Here is a 16,987-nt window from a genome sequence, read left to right as displayed (position 1 = left end):
TATCCATCCATTCATCCAAGCATCCATGCATCCATCCATCCATCTATCCATGCATCCATCAATGCATCTATCCTTTCATCCATGTATCCCTCTGTCTATCTACCATCCATGTATCCATCCAGTTATTAGTGCATCCATCTCTGTACATCCATGCATCCATCCAGATATCAATGGATCCATTCATCCATGCATCCATCCATACACCCAGGCATCTATCATCTATTCATTCATCCATGCACATGTCCATACAGTACATACATCTATTCATCCAGGCATCCATCCATGCATCCATCCAGATATTGATGCATCCATTTGTCCATCCATTTCCCAGTTTTCTGTGTATTCGGAGTATGCTCTGAATGCATGGAGAATGATGTCAAGCTGAGGTCAGAGCATGTGTTTTCACTTCATTGTGGCATATCTGGTTGACCAAATGGACTAGTTAATGATTGTAAAAAGTCAAAGTGAGTCTCTTTGGGGTGAGCACAGTGAAAAAATGTAAGCACAGATGAAAACACTCTTTTAGACTAATGGAAATAGGATCGTGTTACATGTTATGAACATACCAATCAAACTCAGACTTAGTGAAAATGTTTTAAGAGTCCTGGTTTACAAAAGGATTTGTGAAATACTGACACCTGAAACCAAACTGGATGCCTCTTATGTTGGTGTCAGTGGAAACAAAGACAAAATAGCAGGAATGAAAGACCTTGTATTGGGACTAAGTGTTTGTATTTATGATACCTGAGCTTTTTAAACCATCTTAAGGACTTTATCTTCAGCTCTGTTTCAAAGGCCAATGACATGTGGGATTAGGGATTCCCTTAAGTACATATGGTATGCCTCCATAGAGGTGAGGCTTTGAAGAACTTTAGAGAAACATCCCAGCCATACGCTTCTCATTTTTCCAAAGAGACACTTATGATTTATCTGCTCAAAGAAGGTCATTGGAGTTTAAATGCCTCCATGTAAATGCACCATCCTGTAACCTAATGCTGATTTTTCTGCACTGTTTCTTATCTCCACAAAGGTCTCAACACTTTTCAAAGATGGCACGATTGGAGGTGACATCAATGTTGTAATTGTTGGACTAATACTGCTGGATGAAGACCAGGTGAGTTTGAGATGCCATGAATTGAAAAACAAAGCAGAAGATCTTGGCTTCAAGATCAGAAGATCTTGGCCGTGAGAGGTGTAGATAACACAGAGCTTTGTAATCGTATGGAACATTGCTTTAGAAGGTGGATTTCATTGTCCTTGAGAGTCTTGTCTCCTTCGTTCTCTTTGAGATGCACTATCTGAACAGGTCTCATTTTTATGATGACAGTTTAATTGGATACACAGCATTCCATTGGATTCCAGCCAGGCGAGGGACGCGTCTGTGGGAAAGCGGGTCAGAAAACGGCTGAAGGGCTTCGTTACTGATACACCTGTGCTAATGTTAATGAAGTTCACATTAGCCACCGGCCGAGGAATGCAGAAAATTGGTCTTATCCCCCTTTTGATTGGAATAATTAGCCGCAGTCAGTCAGGATCAGTGATGAGGGGCTAATTACCCATAGACTCATTTATTGAGGTGGGGTCAGCAGAGGTACCCTTACCAAAAAGTAGTATACTTCAAGTTTATTTTATTGCCCATTTCTGAGAAGTACAGAAAAAGTAGACTAAAAGTATACTTTCCTATTTTTTAGTTTAAAAGAAGTATACTAATAGCACACTTGAATAAACTTATTTTTCGTAAGGGTAGCTGGTAATTACTCGGCCCAGTTTGAGTTATTCTTCCAACACTAGTCACTGGTGCCATGTCATTGTTTCGCTCTTTTGACTTCATTCTGCTCTTGACTCTAGTTAACGCTCTGCTCCCTCAGGATGGACTAGTGATTAACCATCATGCAGATCACACTCTGAACAGTTTCTGCCAGTGGCAGTCGGGATTGGCCGGACGAGAAGGTCACCGGCATGATCATGCCATCCTGCTAACCGGTCTGGATATCTGCTCTTGGAAGAATGAACCATGTGACACTCTGGGTAAGGACAACATCTGCTGATCTAACATGCAGCATCTCACATATGAGTGCATTTTAAGACATCATGCTTGTATGATGCAAAATTTATGTAAACACAGTTCGTTCTTTCTTAAGGGATTGTAATCAGATGGGACAGAACGTCAAATATGTCAAAATAAAAGTCAGAATAAATACAGCCTAGAGATCTGCCACTGTCTATGATGTTATTACTGATAATAAAATAGAGAAACGCCACTCACTGCTCTTGTCTGGCAAACTTTGGTAGTTCTAGAAGCCCTTTGCAGTTACACATTTAAAGCACTTCTTGTTTTATTGCTCATAATGTGTTTCTTTGCATTTCACTGTTTGTATTTTCTGAAGCTCTCTAGATTAAAAAAGCAATTTAGTTGACAAATACTTGACTACACAATATTGTTTGTATTTTCATTATTGTATTTATCCATTTACTGTATTTATGTAAATTAGTTTAACCCTCATGTTGTTTTCCAGTCATTTTGACCTAGAGAGAATATTGTGTTTTTCTTGAAAATCCTAGTTAATGTTATCGCATTGGACTAAAACCTAGGACTTTGCTCACACAGGGTATGACAACTTCCCAAAAAGTTTTTTTTTTCACCTTATTACCAACTTACATTTGTGGTGTTCCCAGTCAAAATGACTGTCCTACAGAAAATTGCTTATAAATCTCTCATTATGCTACATTGTTACCAAATATTGGATTCTATATTTTTATCAACTTATTTTCTTTCAGTTAGCACAGGTTTTGTTTTGTCTTTTTGGAACTGATTGATTGTAGGCATCATTGATCATTGAGACCTCTTACACACACACACACACACACAATACATAATGAATCAGCCTCTAAATATCATTATAATATTGACCTGGGAGGTAAATGCCAACTCCCAGCCCAAACAAATACTACTTGCTTTATCTTGGTAACCGGACACTTATCTGAAACTTTTGCCCATTAATTAGCACATTTCTACAAGAACTGATAAAAATGTCAATGTGTACCTTGAATGCAATATTAAAGTGTCCACCACATGCATAAATGTAAAATGTAAATGTGGCATCAGTAACTGAAAACCTTCACTAATGCTGCGTTCACACCCGTATGTGACAGTATAATACAACAACTCAAACTAAAAAAATAATTAAAGAGTAAAAAAAATCATAGGTGTGGTCTGACATTTAAGATTGATGACCTAATATATGCTGTTTGTATGGTGATGACTGCACTTAGTTATCATGAAACTGCTCTACTCTGCTTCTGCTGAACTGTTAACTTATTAGAGGTACAGTAAGAAGCTTTTCCTCTAATAACCTGTTTCCTGTGAGAGCTCAAGCTGTGGTCTCCACCCTGTGCCACATAAAAGAATCTCTCCCCGCTAACCCCTAACCCCATTAGCAAAGCTAGCCATGCCCCTCAAATGCAAGGCTGTGGTTCAAAGGCTGCTAAGGAGTGTCAATGATTAACACTTGAGTGCAGACTCACGCTCGGAGGTCACGAGGTCAGGGGTTCTGGGAGATTTCACGTCCCTCACAGGTCATGGACTGGAAGATTAAAGAGCTCCGCTGAACCTTTAATACTAGCGTACACTATTTACATAGTCTGAGAAAACCACCGTATGCATTGAATTACCTTCATGCATCATCTCCACACATGACAGCGTCTTAAGATAAAGAGATATTGAAATATATATTTGTGTTATAATTTTAAAAGCTCATTTATGAGATGGCAACATGTTTTAGTTACATCATTTTATTTTATTTATTTTACAGCACTAGAATCAATATATCAAGTTTTTTTTTTTTTTTTTTCTTCTTTGTCCCACTTGAGATTTTCAGTAAGGCCAGAAGACTAAAATAAATCACAACATGCTCTGGTGGAACACATTTGTGCAATGCATGCAAGCATTTAATCACTCTGTGTGTATGTGTCAAAAACAGCACATATATTAAGCGATTAAATCAAAGGATAATAAATCAGACTCCTTTGGTCCTTTTGGGGTTTGACTTTGGTCCAACATACACTGGACTTCATCGCCACAGGTTTCGTATTAAAGAGTTAGAAAGTCATAATTTGTCGTAAAATACAGTTCCCTTAGATCTCAGACCCATGTAGCGACACATCTAGAATTGTTCAAAGCATTTTGTAAGGTTGCCTTTCTATTATTTTATGCTTTCTACAGTTAATATACTGCTCCTATAGCTGTAGACGGCCTAGTATATAATGTGTTTCAGATTCATACTGGTTGAAGTAACTCGTATATCTGTTCAGATTTGCTGCAGTGAACTCAAAACAACTGGATTTGATCTCTAGCTCTTGAACTAGCAGTGTTGAAACAAATGCCTTGATCTGATTACAGCAGTCCATCAGTTGCAGTCTCGCACAGTAAAAAAATCGTGTGTTTACTGCCCTCTCTTCTCAGCAATATGGATTATGTACACAACGGTTCAAAGGTTTGGGGTCAGTAAGATTTCTATTTCAAATAAATGCTGTTCTTTTGAACTTTCTATTCATCTGTGAAGCCTAAAAAATTAAATGTATCAAAGTTTTCACATAAATATTGTGCAGCACAACTGTTTTCAACATTGATAATAATCAGAAATGTTTCTTGAGCAGCAAATATTATATTAGAATGATTTCTGAAGATCATGTGACACTGAAGACTGGAGTAATGATGCTGAAAATACAGCTTTGATCACAGCAATAAATTACAGTTTAACAGATATTCACATAGAAAAGTTATTTTATTTTGTAATAATATTACTGTTTTTTTACAGTATTTTCGATCAAATAAATGCAGCCTTAGGGAGCATAAAATACTTTTTCTCAAAAACATTTTAAAATTCTAACCAACTTTTGATCATTGGTGCACGGTCAAACTATACGAGGTGATCTGGTGTAGGTTTATTTTCGCTGGCTCTTTGGCTTCTTTTATGAGTTGTACTTCATAACATGTTGCAGTGGTAGTCTAACCTAGACTTGCATACCCCTCATCACTCATTCATTAATTCATTCATTCATCCATCCATCCATGTATTGTTTTGATTTCAGGTTTTGCTCCAATCAGTGGGATGTGCAGTAAGTACCGCAGCTGCACGATCAATGAGGACACGGGTCTCGGTCTGGCCTTCACCATCGCCCATGAATCTGGCCACAAGTAAGAGTAGAATTTATAATTAACCCTTTGTTTGATTCCCTCAAATCCGGATTAACAAAAGCCTTCTTTTGCACAGCTTTGGAATGGTCCATGATGGCGAAGGAAACGTGTGCAAGAAGTCGGTTGGAAATATTATGTCTCCAACCTTGGCGGGACACAATGGTTTATTCTCCTGGTCATCCTGTAGCCGACAATATCTAAACCGATTTCTAAGGTGAGGTTTGTTTTGACATCTAGAATTAGTTTCCGAAATAACAGTTAGGAATGCCAGTATCATGAGCACTATTTTTTTACAATGCATCAATACAGTTACAGTGTTGCGGCTGATATTTGTAATGAACTTTGAGTCACTTGGAAAGTCTATCCCAGAATCACATGCTTTACCCATTGGCAGCCCAAAGCAGCATTAGAAGTGCAAAGATATTAACAACCGTGCCCTTTACTGAGCATCTCCTGTCCATTAGTCATCCATGCAGAATCACCCAGCGAGAGTCTAGACACCAACCTCATCTTTAAAAGTAGTATTTGTAGTGCTATTTTGGTTCTGATATCTAAAAGTGAGCAGCTCCAGCGGGTTTTAAATTTCACTTTCTGTCTGAGAGCCACGTCTGTGCTCATGAAAGTGGATCAGCTTGACCTGTTGCCCTTAAATTACCCGACATGTCAAATGAATCATTATCGTGATGAGCTCATCCTCTTCACTGCCGCCTGGATCAGCAGCTCTAGGCCTCAGCGGAAGAAGGGAGTTGTTTGTCAGATGCTCGGAGCTGCTTCACCTGTCTTCCAGCAATGCTTCATGTGTAGACACTGAAGAAAACGGGGCTTGCAGCAATCTTCAGGATTTTAAAACTGGTCACTACAGCATAATGCACACACCATTGTGGTTGAAGGTTGCAGTTGGATTCTTGTCAGTCTCATGATTCAATGGTGCAGTAATCTAGAAAATTAAGTTCAGGGAAGTATGCTTTCTGTGGCTTCCTGTAGCTCAAACAGTAGATCATGGTGCTAGCAACACCAAGGTCGTGGGTTTGATTCCAAGAGAATGCATGAAATTATAAAATGCATACCTTGAATGCAATGTGTACCTCAAAAGTCATGATGGATAAGAGCATCTGCCAAATGCATAAATGTACATCTAAAATGCTAAAGTTCTGCTGAGCCCCATTCAGACCACCAGCGACTTTGGCCATGTCTACATTAATCTGGATACATTCAAAAATGTCATTTATGTTCAAAACGCTCTGTCCACACTAGCGTTTTTAAGTTTGAAACGTATAGGAAAATCATTTTACTGAGCACGTGCAAAATGTAATAAAAGCTCACTGAGATGAGACAGAGACAATCATTTTAATAGAATGCATGTAATTAGCATGTATGGTCTAAAACGCAACTGCCCTCATGTTTTGCCACAGGACAGCAAATGCGAGTAAATCTTTGCAGGAATGTAATAAGATTGTACAAAATAACACATCTTTAGCATCACTCTGAGAGTGAATATACACATTATGCACGTACTGGTATAAACATAGATGTCTATTGGTACAAAATATTTGATTACAAAGGTGAAACCCAGCACCATGGCATAGAGTGCTGCGGGGATGATGTATTTTTTAATTTAAACCCAGAATCAAGTTGCATTTAAGCACTTCCGTTTCCATCGTTTTAAAGGGTTTTTGGTTAAGAAATAAGGTCTGTGGTAAACACAAGCTCAAGATGTTTTCTTATTTAATACTATAACATAAAATATAATCCGTATGATTTTTATAAAGCTTTTACTTTTCCTAAAAAAGGCAGTTGCTAACAAGTGTCTATATAGGACTATAGAGGTTGCACTTTAAATGTCATCAGACTCTTCTACTCACTAGTTGCTTTCACAGCTTCATTGTTTATAATCACACTCTTGCAAACTATTCTACCTCAAACTTTCAGCGAAATGTTTTTAAATAAAGACCGAAAGAGCTGTCGAAGCTTAATGGTGGTGACGCTGAAGTCATGCGACCATAGTGTGTAGTTCATATATAGCCTACATTTAGCTTTGACTAATGTCGATGGTATTTAGGCTTCAAAATTCATGTTAATTTGTGAAGATTATCATGATGGAAAAAAAAACATGTAAGAATCATAAACTTTTGTTGGTCACAGTGTTTATTTTCTGCATTAATCCAAAAGCTAGTGTTGGGTCTGAGTCCAAGTCCTTAACCAATTTAGTTTGAGTGGGAGACATGTATTAATGTCGTGTCATCTTTATGTTGTTACTTTTGTATCTTTAATGTTACAAATGACATGGATTCTCTGTAAAAAGAACAAAAAAAAGTCCAAAATGTCAGTCTGTGTCAAGTTCGAGTACAAGTCCACCTCAGTGCATCCGAGTTCATTCATAATTGGAGTCCGAGTCCAAATACCCCAAATCTACCAAAAAGAAGATGGAAAATCCTTTTTGATATTTGTGTAGGGCAGTGGTTCTCAAACTGGGGGCCACGAGATGGCGCTAAGGGGGCCGCATAAAAATTCTAGAATCTAGATTAGAAAATTATTATTTTTTAAATATTTTACCTGTATATAAGTCAGGATTGTCAACCTATGTAACCTATGATGTACATGAAAAATAGTAATATTGAAAAAATAATACAGTAAAATCAATTATACGCAGCACACTACGCTAAAACGTCACCAAAACCTCTGTTGACGTGCTAGTGCACAGAACAGTTAGCCATGAACACGCAGATAAATGCTTTTTAAAATGGATACGTTTTTAGATATAGGATGCATTGGGAAGGTTAATAAAGAAGAGCCTATCGTGAAAAAAAAACGAAACTGCGTAAATTTGACGACTCATACATAAAATATGGCTTTATGGAATATAGTGAAAGCAGACCACAGTGCACGCTGTGTTTGAAGATTTTATCCATTGATGCGAGAAAGAAAGAAGAATACGTCAAGCAAAAGGTACGACTGACCAACAAGCAAGCATCTTGCAGACCTGCGAATAGCCAAATGTAAAAAGCCTCACACGATCGGGGAGCAGCAGTGGAAATGTGCAGAGTGATGCTCGGGGAGGAGGACGCGAACAAGATTAAATCCATACCGCTGTCCAACAGACGGATCAAAGACATCTCGTTTGATGTGAAATCTCAGCTGACCGAAAGATTACGATTGTGTGAGCAGCTCGCGCTTCAGCATGATGAATGCACTGACGTTAGCTGCAGACTTGTTAGTGTATGTTCGATATTTATGGGACAGTAAAAATATGGAAGATTTTTTATTTTCAGAAGAACTCTAGGGGAGAGCCACAGATGGGGAAATTTTCAAAATGTTGGACACTTTCGTGGTAGAGGAACATCTGAGGTGAGAAAAATGTGCGTTTGTTTGCACTGATGGTGCGGCAGCAATGACTGGGCACAGGAGTGGAGTTGTCACCCGAATTCAAGCCATAGATCCAAAGATCGCAGCCACTCACTGTATGCTTCATCGTCAAGCACTTGCATCGAAGTAAATGGCACCTAACCTGAATGATGTGTTGGAAGTAGTAGTAGCGGCTGTCAACTTCGTGAATTCAAGACCACTGAAGTCACGTCTCTTCGCGAAACTATGCACAGAGATGGGGGCAGCTCATAATCGGCTACTGCTCCATTCAGAGGTGCGGTGGCTTTCACGTGGAAAGGTTTTGGAGAGAATGTTCGAACTGAGACGTGAGCATAAACCTGATCTAGAACTGGTATTTTCTGACCAACAGTGGGTGGCAAAACTGGCCTACCTTGCAGACATTTTCAGTAGTCTCAGTGGACTGAATCTGTCCATTCAGATATCTTATTCCACAATATTGGAGGAAAGTGACAAAATCAATGCATTCAGGAGAAAAAAATGGCCTGTGGGTATGTAAACTACAGAGGCATCACTGACATGTTTCAAATCTATCAGAATTTTTGGATGCAAACTCCCAAAGTGGACTCACTCTCAGGATGAGATTTAATCAGCAGAATTCTGGCCCACGGTTGAAAAGGAGTACAAGGAGGTTGCTCTTCAAGCGATGAGAATATTGCTGCCTTTCCCAACAGCATATCTTTGTGAGATATCTTTCTCAGCCACGATGGCAATAAAGACAAAATACGGGGCACAGATTAATGTGTAAGATGACTTGAGAGTTTGCCCGTCCCCAATAACACCCAGAATTGATCAGCTCCATGAAGAAAGACTTCCCACTAAGGCAGGCTGTGTGTTTTTGTACAGTGGTTGTTATTAAATTGATGTTTCTGCATTGCAACTATTTATTTTTAAGTGGAGTAGACATTTTTTTTACGTTTCATGCAGAAAAAAAAGATTGCTGAAAAATTCAGATTGCTGTTCAAATTGCAAACCAAACTGCTGAGCCACTGTCATTTTACTTCATCAAAATGTAAGAAGTTTAATGCACTTTTTGACAAAGTATATCTAAATTAACTTTTCAGCAGGCCTATCCATACTACTATGGACATAGTAAATTACTGTTCAGTATTCAATACTTTTGTTGCAGTTTTCAGGCAATATTATTTTTAACTGTCAAATCTGTTTTATAACAATTTGTTCTATTTTATGACATATAGAATTTAACAAATTTTGGCCCGGTTTCATAGACAGGGCTTAGCCTAAACCAGGATTAGGCCATAGTTCAATTAGGACATTTAAGTGATTTTTATAAACATGACTTAGAAAAAAGCATTACAGGTGCGCATCTTAAGACAAAACAAAGACCCTGACATGTTTTAAGATCAGTCAGTCCAAGTTTTTTTTTTAGTTGAAACCGCTGAGATTTACATTTTAGTCTAGGACTAGGCTTAAGCTCTGTCTGTGAAACCGGGGGTTGGTGTATTTAACATCAGAGAAATAAGGCTACAAACAGAACTGATGTTCTGGCATTGTATCAATTATTTTATAATCTTTTTTTTTTTTTTTTTTTTCTGGTAACACTTTACAATAAGATTCATTAGTTAACATTAGTCAATTACTTTAGTTAACATGAACTAAGAATGAACAATAATTCAACAGCTTTTATTCATCTTAGTTAGTTAATTTCAACATTTACTAATGCATAATTCAAATCAAAAGTTGTGCTTGTTAACATTAGTTAATGCACTGTGAATATAAATGTACAACTAACAGTAACTAATGGAACCTTATTGTAAAGCGTTACATTCTGCGTTTATCTCACAATCCTGCATTTAATTATTTTTTTAAGTAAAATTGTAAGTTTAAGGATATTTTGCATCGTGAGTTTTCTTTTGGGGGGGCCACAAAATGATTCACCCTACACAAGGGGCCTCCTTCTGAAAAAGTTGGTGAAGGGAACCAGGGTTGGTCTACAAAAATACGTCTCCCTGATTACTACAGACACAGACTTCACTCTCATTGGTAGTTGCCCTTTATTTGCATAATGCCAATTTTTTCTCAACCTTCTCAAATCCCTAGACATGCCTGCATCCCAATCACTGTCACTCATGTCCACGGAAATCCAGCTTTCTATTGAAAATGAATGGGACCGTGACGCTCTGTTGCTGGCAGTGTGAACGGGGCTTTAGCCAAAGGAGTCAGTGTTTTGAATTCCACCGTCTCACTTAGTTCTGCAAACCTGCAGTGTGACAGAGTCTGCCTGTGAACCACAGCTTTTCCAGGACTGTCTTTGCATCTGAAGGCAACAAAGTGCAGAGCGATCATCCCTCCGTTCCCTTTCCACACCCACGACACCCCAAAAACAGCAGCACTCTGCAGATAAATACAGCGACTCTATCTGTCCTCCCATCTGTTTCCCATTCCTCATCAGCAGCTTCACCTACGTCACCATGTGCCTGTCGACATACAGCCTTCAGATCACAGACCTTCAAGTAGCTGCTCTCAGACCTTCTGTCCTTCCTCTCCATAACCCTCCGCTTTTATCACTAATAAAACAGAGCTTGAAAGGGAGTCCGGCCCGAGTTGCTCTTTCTTATAGCTGCCTCTCGCCTTAATCTGAGGAGGAAACTTAAAGAGGTGACACTGGGAGAACTGAGGAACTGAATCAGATTCATCTGACGCGGACATTCCTGACTTTGCGGGCCAGATGCTGCCGAAGATGATTGGAAGCAGGACTTACACTCGCTGCAGAAGAACAGAGTTTCCCTTCAGGATGCAGTGAGGGATTCTGGGATCGCTGGACTAATTATAGTGGATTGTTCTGCAACAAGAACATCTACAGATACAAAGTGTTCGAGTGACTGCTCATTTGTACTAGTCAACCAGTCATTCAGAAAAGCAAAAAGTGTCACCATATAAAGAACAAGCGCAAGTGAAGTCATCCACTACTAGTCAACGCAGACCCAATGCTTCAACTAGCTGTTGAAGTAAAAAACTGACAGACTAATCTGATGGAGAGCTTCAAAACATCACTTGTCTGGTAGTGATGAGAATAAACTCACGTAGGGCTGATGTTTAATTCATTGAAATAAGACTAAAACAGTGTAATTAGTGTGATTATTCAATCGCAAAGGCAGTGATTTAATTAAATATTTATAAAATAAAAGTAAAATAAACAAGTGATGGGTTTTGGTTTGAAAATGAAAACATTTAGACAGCCAGTAATATTTCTAATGTTGTTTAATATTTTATTTAGTAATAATTGGTAATAATCACAATAGAAGTAATTATTTTAATAATATTATTGTTATTATTATTATTATTATTATTATTATTATTATTATTATCTTAAATACTATTTTTTATTTTACAGTACAATAGTACAATAGTAATATTTCTAATGTTGTTTAATATTTTATTTAGTAATAATTGGTAATAATCACAATAGAAGTAATTATTTTAAAATTACTATTATTATTATTATTATTATTATTTTGTAGTCATACCAAATTTTGCAGCCCTACAAACTTCGATTTCTTTTTCTTTTCTTTCTTTTTTTTTTATCACAATAACAAACATTTTATAAATTAAAAATACAAATATTTACATTAACCAATCAATCAGTAAAGAAAGAAATCAATAAATCAATCAATTAGACTTTTTCCCGCCAAATCCTGCAGCTCTATTCTCAAGTATTGCATGGGTGCAGCAGTGCGCTGCTTTTATTGTTAAGATTCTTTCATTGTCAGTTTTGGTTGAGCACCTGTATTAATATATATTTTTTTAGATGTGCTTGTTGCATATATTTAAACCTAACAGACCAGTCTAAGTGACCCCCGTTACAAGCATACATCCCACACAGACGCACATACTGACCCAGTCTCGTCATGGAGCGCCTGCTAAACTACTCAGAGCTCATTCAGGGCTTCACTGTGTGTCTGATTGTGTGAAGCTCACGCTATTAACAATGTTAAATGCTTTCTCATGATCCTCGATATCGCTTACACGCGGAGCCTCGCTGTCGGCCGTATAATAACGGCAGCATTCAATAACATACGTAATGCTGAAGTCAGAGGATGTGTTGAAAAGAGAGACGTCTAAATGTAGCCGAGGGAACTCCGCTTGTTATGTTGTCATGGTTGCTGCTCTACTGTACGAGACTCAAGCGGTTTTACAGTAGTGTTTGTGTCTCAGTACCGCACAGGCCACCTGTCTGTCTGACGAGCCCAGCGCCATCCAGGAGTACAAGTACCCTGAGAAACTTCCCGGAGAGCTGTACGACGCCGACACGCAGTGCAAGTGGCAGTTCGGAGAGAAAGCTAAACTCTGCAATCTGGACTTCAAGAAGGCAAGTCCATTAATATCAGTATTTCATATTGTTTTATATATGAAATCCCTGGAGAAAAGACCAGTTTGTTCCCCATCAGGTCATGTCAGATGAGTTGAGTGCACATGAACGCCAACACATGACTGAACATTTTGCACACTGTAGAAGATGAGCTATTTAGGCCTGGCAGGAACCACTGCTGATTTAGCCTGTTAATGAGGCGACCGTTTACACTGCAGAATCACTGCACCAGAATCATAAAATATGTCATTAGAGGATTAGTTACCTCTTTTTGCTATCGTCCTGTTGTAAAGAGCTTTCCGTTCTTGTCAGGAAGTAAAAAAAAAAGAGAGGAAGCCTTATGAAATTGCCCAACACATACATTTTATCCTTCGACCAAAATCAGAAGAATGCACTTCCAAACTCACAAATGGAAACTTCCTACATGAAGGCAGCATTAGACGGCATGAGTTTGCATTCTGTTACAGGCTTATCGTTCAGAACAAACAGGAAACATACCAACTTCGTAAGGCAAACTTAGTAACATGCAAAAAAAATAAAATAAATAAATTTAAAAAGAAATGGAATGCATGGACTTACTTTAACAAAATTGTAAGTCTGGACAGCATTAAAACAGTAACAATTATCTATAATTTTTCTTATTTTGTTTTATTATTTGAAGCTTTGAAAAACTAAATCTAAAAACAAAAACAAAAATCAGAAGAAATAAAGTAAAGGAAGGTTTACATTTCTTCCATTTATTTGTGTGAATATGATATTTACCCACCAAAATTACCATGTTCGAAAGGTCAGAAACGTGGGGTTTCAGAATATATATAAAAAAAAAAAAAATCTTCAAAAATGAATGTATGAATATTATTAATTTTCACTGAATGCTGATTGTCTCTACCAAACATTTAGAAGTACATTCAGTAGTAGAAAAGCTGTTCAGGAGTTTCAGGAATGCAACTCTTTGCACACTTTTTCCACCAATGTTTTCTGTGAACGTTTGACCTGCATCCAGAGAGTCTGATGCACGAATGCCCTGATCTGTGCTGTTATACTCATGTCCGATTGCTCGTAATATCAGGAGAGCACTGTCTTTATTTCTCTATTGCTCAGATCAGCTCTAAAGTTCTATAATGCAGGAATTCAGGTCTGAACTCAATAGAGATTTGCTAAAGTAATTTTTCCACTGTGTAGTCTATACATCTAAAATTGGAGCCCTCCGTAGAGAAATCTGCTCCAGTCCCGCTCGCTCTCGTGAAGCAGACGCAGAGCTAAATATACTTTGGAGGGCCGCCAGTGAGAATCTCTGTTCACTGCGCTCATATTGTCCTGATCTCACCGAACTGAAGAAATGAGGCGAGAGACTGGCCACTGATGCCATCGACTGACACAAATCAAGATGAATGTTAATTATTCAGCACAAACAAGCTATGATCAAGAAACACGTTTCACTTTTAGCACACAGATTTCATTATATATGTACTGTAAACATGCACTTAGCCATTTTTATTTATGTTGTTCTGGCCGATACCACAGACGTTATACTGACACCTATTGGCGTGGATGTAAGATTGCAGTAGCACTACCGTATTTACAGGTGTATTTCTCACCCATGATTAATTAATTTCAACCAAAAGTAGTGCAGTTACCAAGTAGCAAGTTATTAGTTTTTTTCTGGTCGTGATTCAACATTGAAGAATGAAATAGCTTCTGGACCACTAATATGATTTAAAGGGACAGTTCACCCAAAAATAAATTTATATCATCATTTATTCACCCTCAAGTTGTTCCAAACCTGTATGAGTTTCTTTCTTTTGCTGAACACAAAAGAAGATATTTTAGGAAACAAACCGTTGCCGGTAGCGGCAAACTATCCATTTAATCTCACTTGAATGCATATTTTGAGCTGTAAGTCAGTGTATCTATCTAAATACTATTCATTTAATTTACTTTAGAGCTAAAACTTATTCACAGTGGAAACATTTGCTTAGAAAGGACTCATTAAATTGATCAAAAGTGCCGGTAAAGACATTTATAATGTTACAGAAGATTTCCATTTCAAATAAATGCTGTTCTTTTAAACTTTCTATTAATCTGTGAATCCTGAAAAATAAAATGTATCACAGTTTCCACAGAAATACTAGGCAGCACAACTGTTTTCAGCATTGATAATAATCAGAAATGTTTGTTGAGCAGCAAATCAGCATATTATACTGATTTCTGAAGATCATGTGACACTGAAGACTGGAGTAATGATGCTGAAAATACAGCTGCACATCACAGAAATACATTACAGTTTAACAGATATTCACATAGAGAACAGCTATATTAAATTGAAATAATTTTCAATAATTTTGATCAAATAAATGCAGCCTTGGAGAGCAGAAGAGACTCAAAACATTAAACAATCGTACCATCCCCAAACATTTGATCGGTAGTGTATAATTAAGTAGATAAGTACCCAGAAACAGTTAGGAGAAACAAATAAAAATGGAATAAATATGCTGATATGATAACTGCATTAATATTGTTCTTCTTATTTTTGAATAATATGTATAAAATTGAGGTTTTAAACTTGTAATTTTGTGGCAATAAATAGTATAGCCGTACAAAAAACATGATAGTGTTGGATAGTGAAGTGTTTCATTAACTCATAATCTGTGTAAACATCAAATGGAAATTGAAGATGAGTTTGCATCAGACTGTATAAGAGCAAAGCACAAAGAGGGGCTCCTCATTTCAGAAGAGCACCAGACGCCACTGAACGGGACAGAAATGGTTCTGTAGATGCTGAGCTCCCTCTGCTTTCACTGTGAATTAGCATCTTGATATTGTCTGTGATGGACTGAGACGAGCGCTGTGTGATCGCTCTCCTCGTGCTCAGCAGGAACGGATTCGAGGAGGTCTCGCTTTAACACACAACTGCAGAACTTGTGCTGGGATTTGGACCGTGATCACTCTGGCAAACTGCCGCCTTTTCCTCCCATCTGTGCTCCCATTGTCAAAATATGATACAATAATCCAGATGTGAGTAATACGGACACATAAAGCGTGCAGCCGTTCCTCATAGATTTTGTAAGAAAAAAAAAGAGAAGAAAAAAAGAAATGGGTTGTTTCTGAATTTAAATTCTCCAGTACTTCCCAGTTTTAATAAAGCTACACTCATGGCATGATGTAAAATTAAAAGCATTTCTGTTTGAAGACTTGTGTTGAGCATCTGGCAGAGATGATAATAACCTCAATTGTTTTCCAAATGCTTGATGCAGTGGTAATGACAGCAGTATTGAGGACAATCGCTTGAGGACCATGATTCTTTATCATAGAAACATTACAAATATAAATTCCAAATGAACTGAAAACATTATTTTTAAAGATTAGAAAACAAGTAGAACATTTTTTGTTCATTTAACACACTTTATTTTTATTTTTATTATAATTATTTTTACACTTTTTTATAAATGTAGTAAGGTTAAAGTTAAAAGACAGTTCAAAAGGGTGGTATGGGTGAGGCCAATAATGGAGAAATTCTGGAATACTCAAATACTTCTGGAATACGTTTTTTTTAAATATGAAAAAATAATAATTAAAGATGCACAAAGAAGTCTATTTTTATCTGTCTTTTAGAAATTGAATGACTTAGTTGCAGAATCACTCACATACAGAGTGTTTGTATATGAAAATCTAATTTATTTTTTTTTGGGGGGGGGGTAATCATTTAAAATGCAATTTAAAAATCCCAGGTTTGCTGTGCTTGTTTGTACAGGTGCAAAGTTTGGCCAAAATTGTGTTATTCTATATCAATATGGGTATAATAATAATAATAATAATTATTATTATTATTATTATTATTATTATTACAACTACTACTAAATATAAAATAAAAATTACTAAATAAAAACAAAATGGACATCACTATTGTATTATTTGACTTTAAAATAAAAATAATACAAAAAATGTCTATTAATATAATTATTTCATTTTAAATTACAGCTGTAAAATTACAGTAATAATATGTATGATTGATATAATTTCTTCATTTCGAATGTAAGACCATCAACTTTTTTTTTTTTTTTTTGAATTTTCCACAAAAA

At 37.1% G+C, this 16,987-nt stretch overlaps 1 protein-coding gene across 1 annotated transcript in view; it reads left to right on the top strand.

The window, feature by feature from the left end:
• LOC107689003 (A disintegrin and metalloproteinase with thrombospondin motifs 16-like) overlaps window positions 1-16,987 on the top strand; it is a 66,626-nt gene that overhangs the window by 17,314 nt on the left and 32,325 nt on the right. The window contains exons 6-10 of the mRNA XM_016486874.1: window positions 1,031-1,114; window positions 1,869-2,028; window positions 5,092-5,197; window positions 5,274-5,411; window positions 12,755-12,908. Coding sequence (XP_016342360.1) covers window positions 1,031-1,114; window positions 1,869-2,028; window positions 5,092-5,197; window positions 5,274-5,411; window positions 12,755-12,908 — 642 coding nt within the window. The remainder of the gene's footprint in view (window positions 1-1,030; window positions 1,115-1,868; window positions 2,029-5,091; window positions 5,198-5,273; window positions 5,412-12,754; window positions 12,909-16,987) is intronic.

This window comes from Sinocyclocheilus anshuiensis, unplaced genomic scaffold (assembly GCF_001515605.1).
Source record: "Sinocyclocheilus anshuiensis isolate Anshui unplaced genomic scaffold, SAMN03320099.WGS_v1.1 scaffold181, whole genome shotgun sequence".
Taxonomy (NCBI): domain Eukaryota; kingdom Metazoa; phylum Chordata; class Actinopteri; order Cypriniformes; family Cyprinidae; genus Sinocyclocheilus; species Sinocyclocheilus anshuiensis.
Note: the sequence above shows the minus strand (reverse complement) of the source record. Positions and strands in the feature narration are given on the sequence as shown.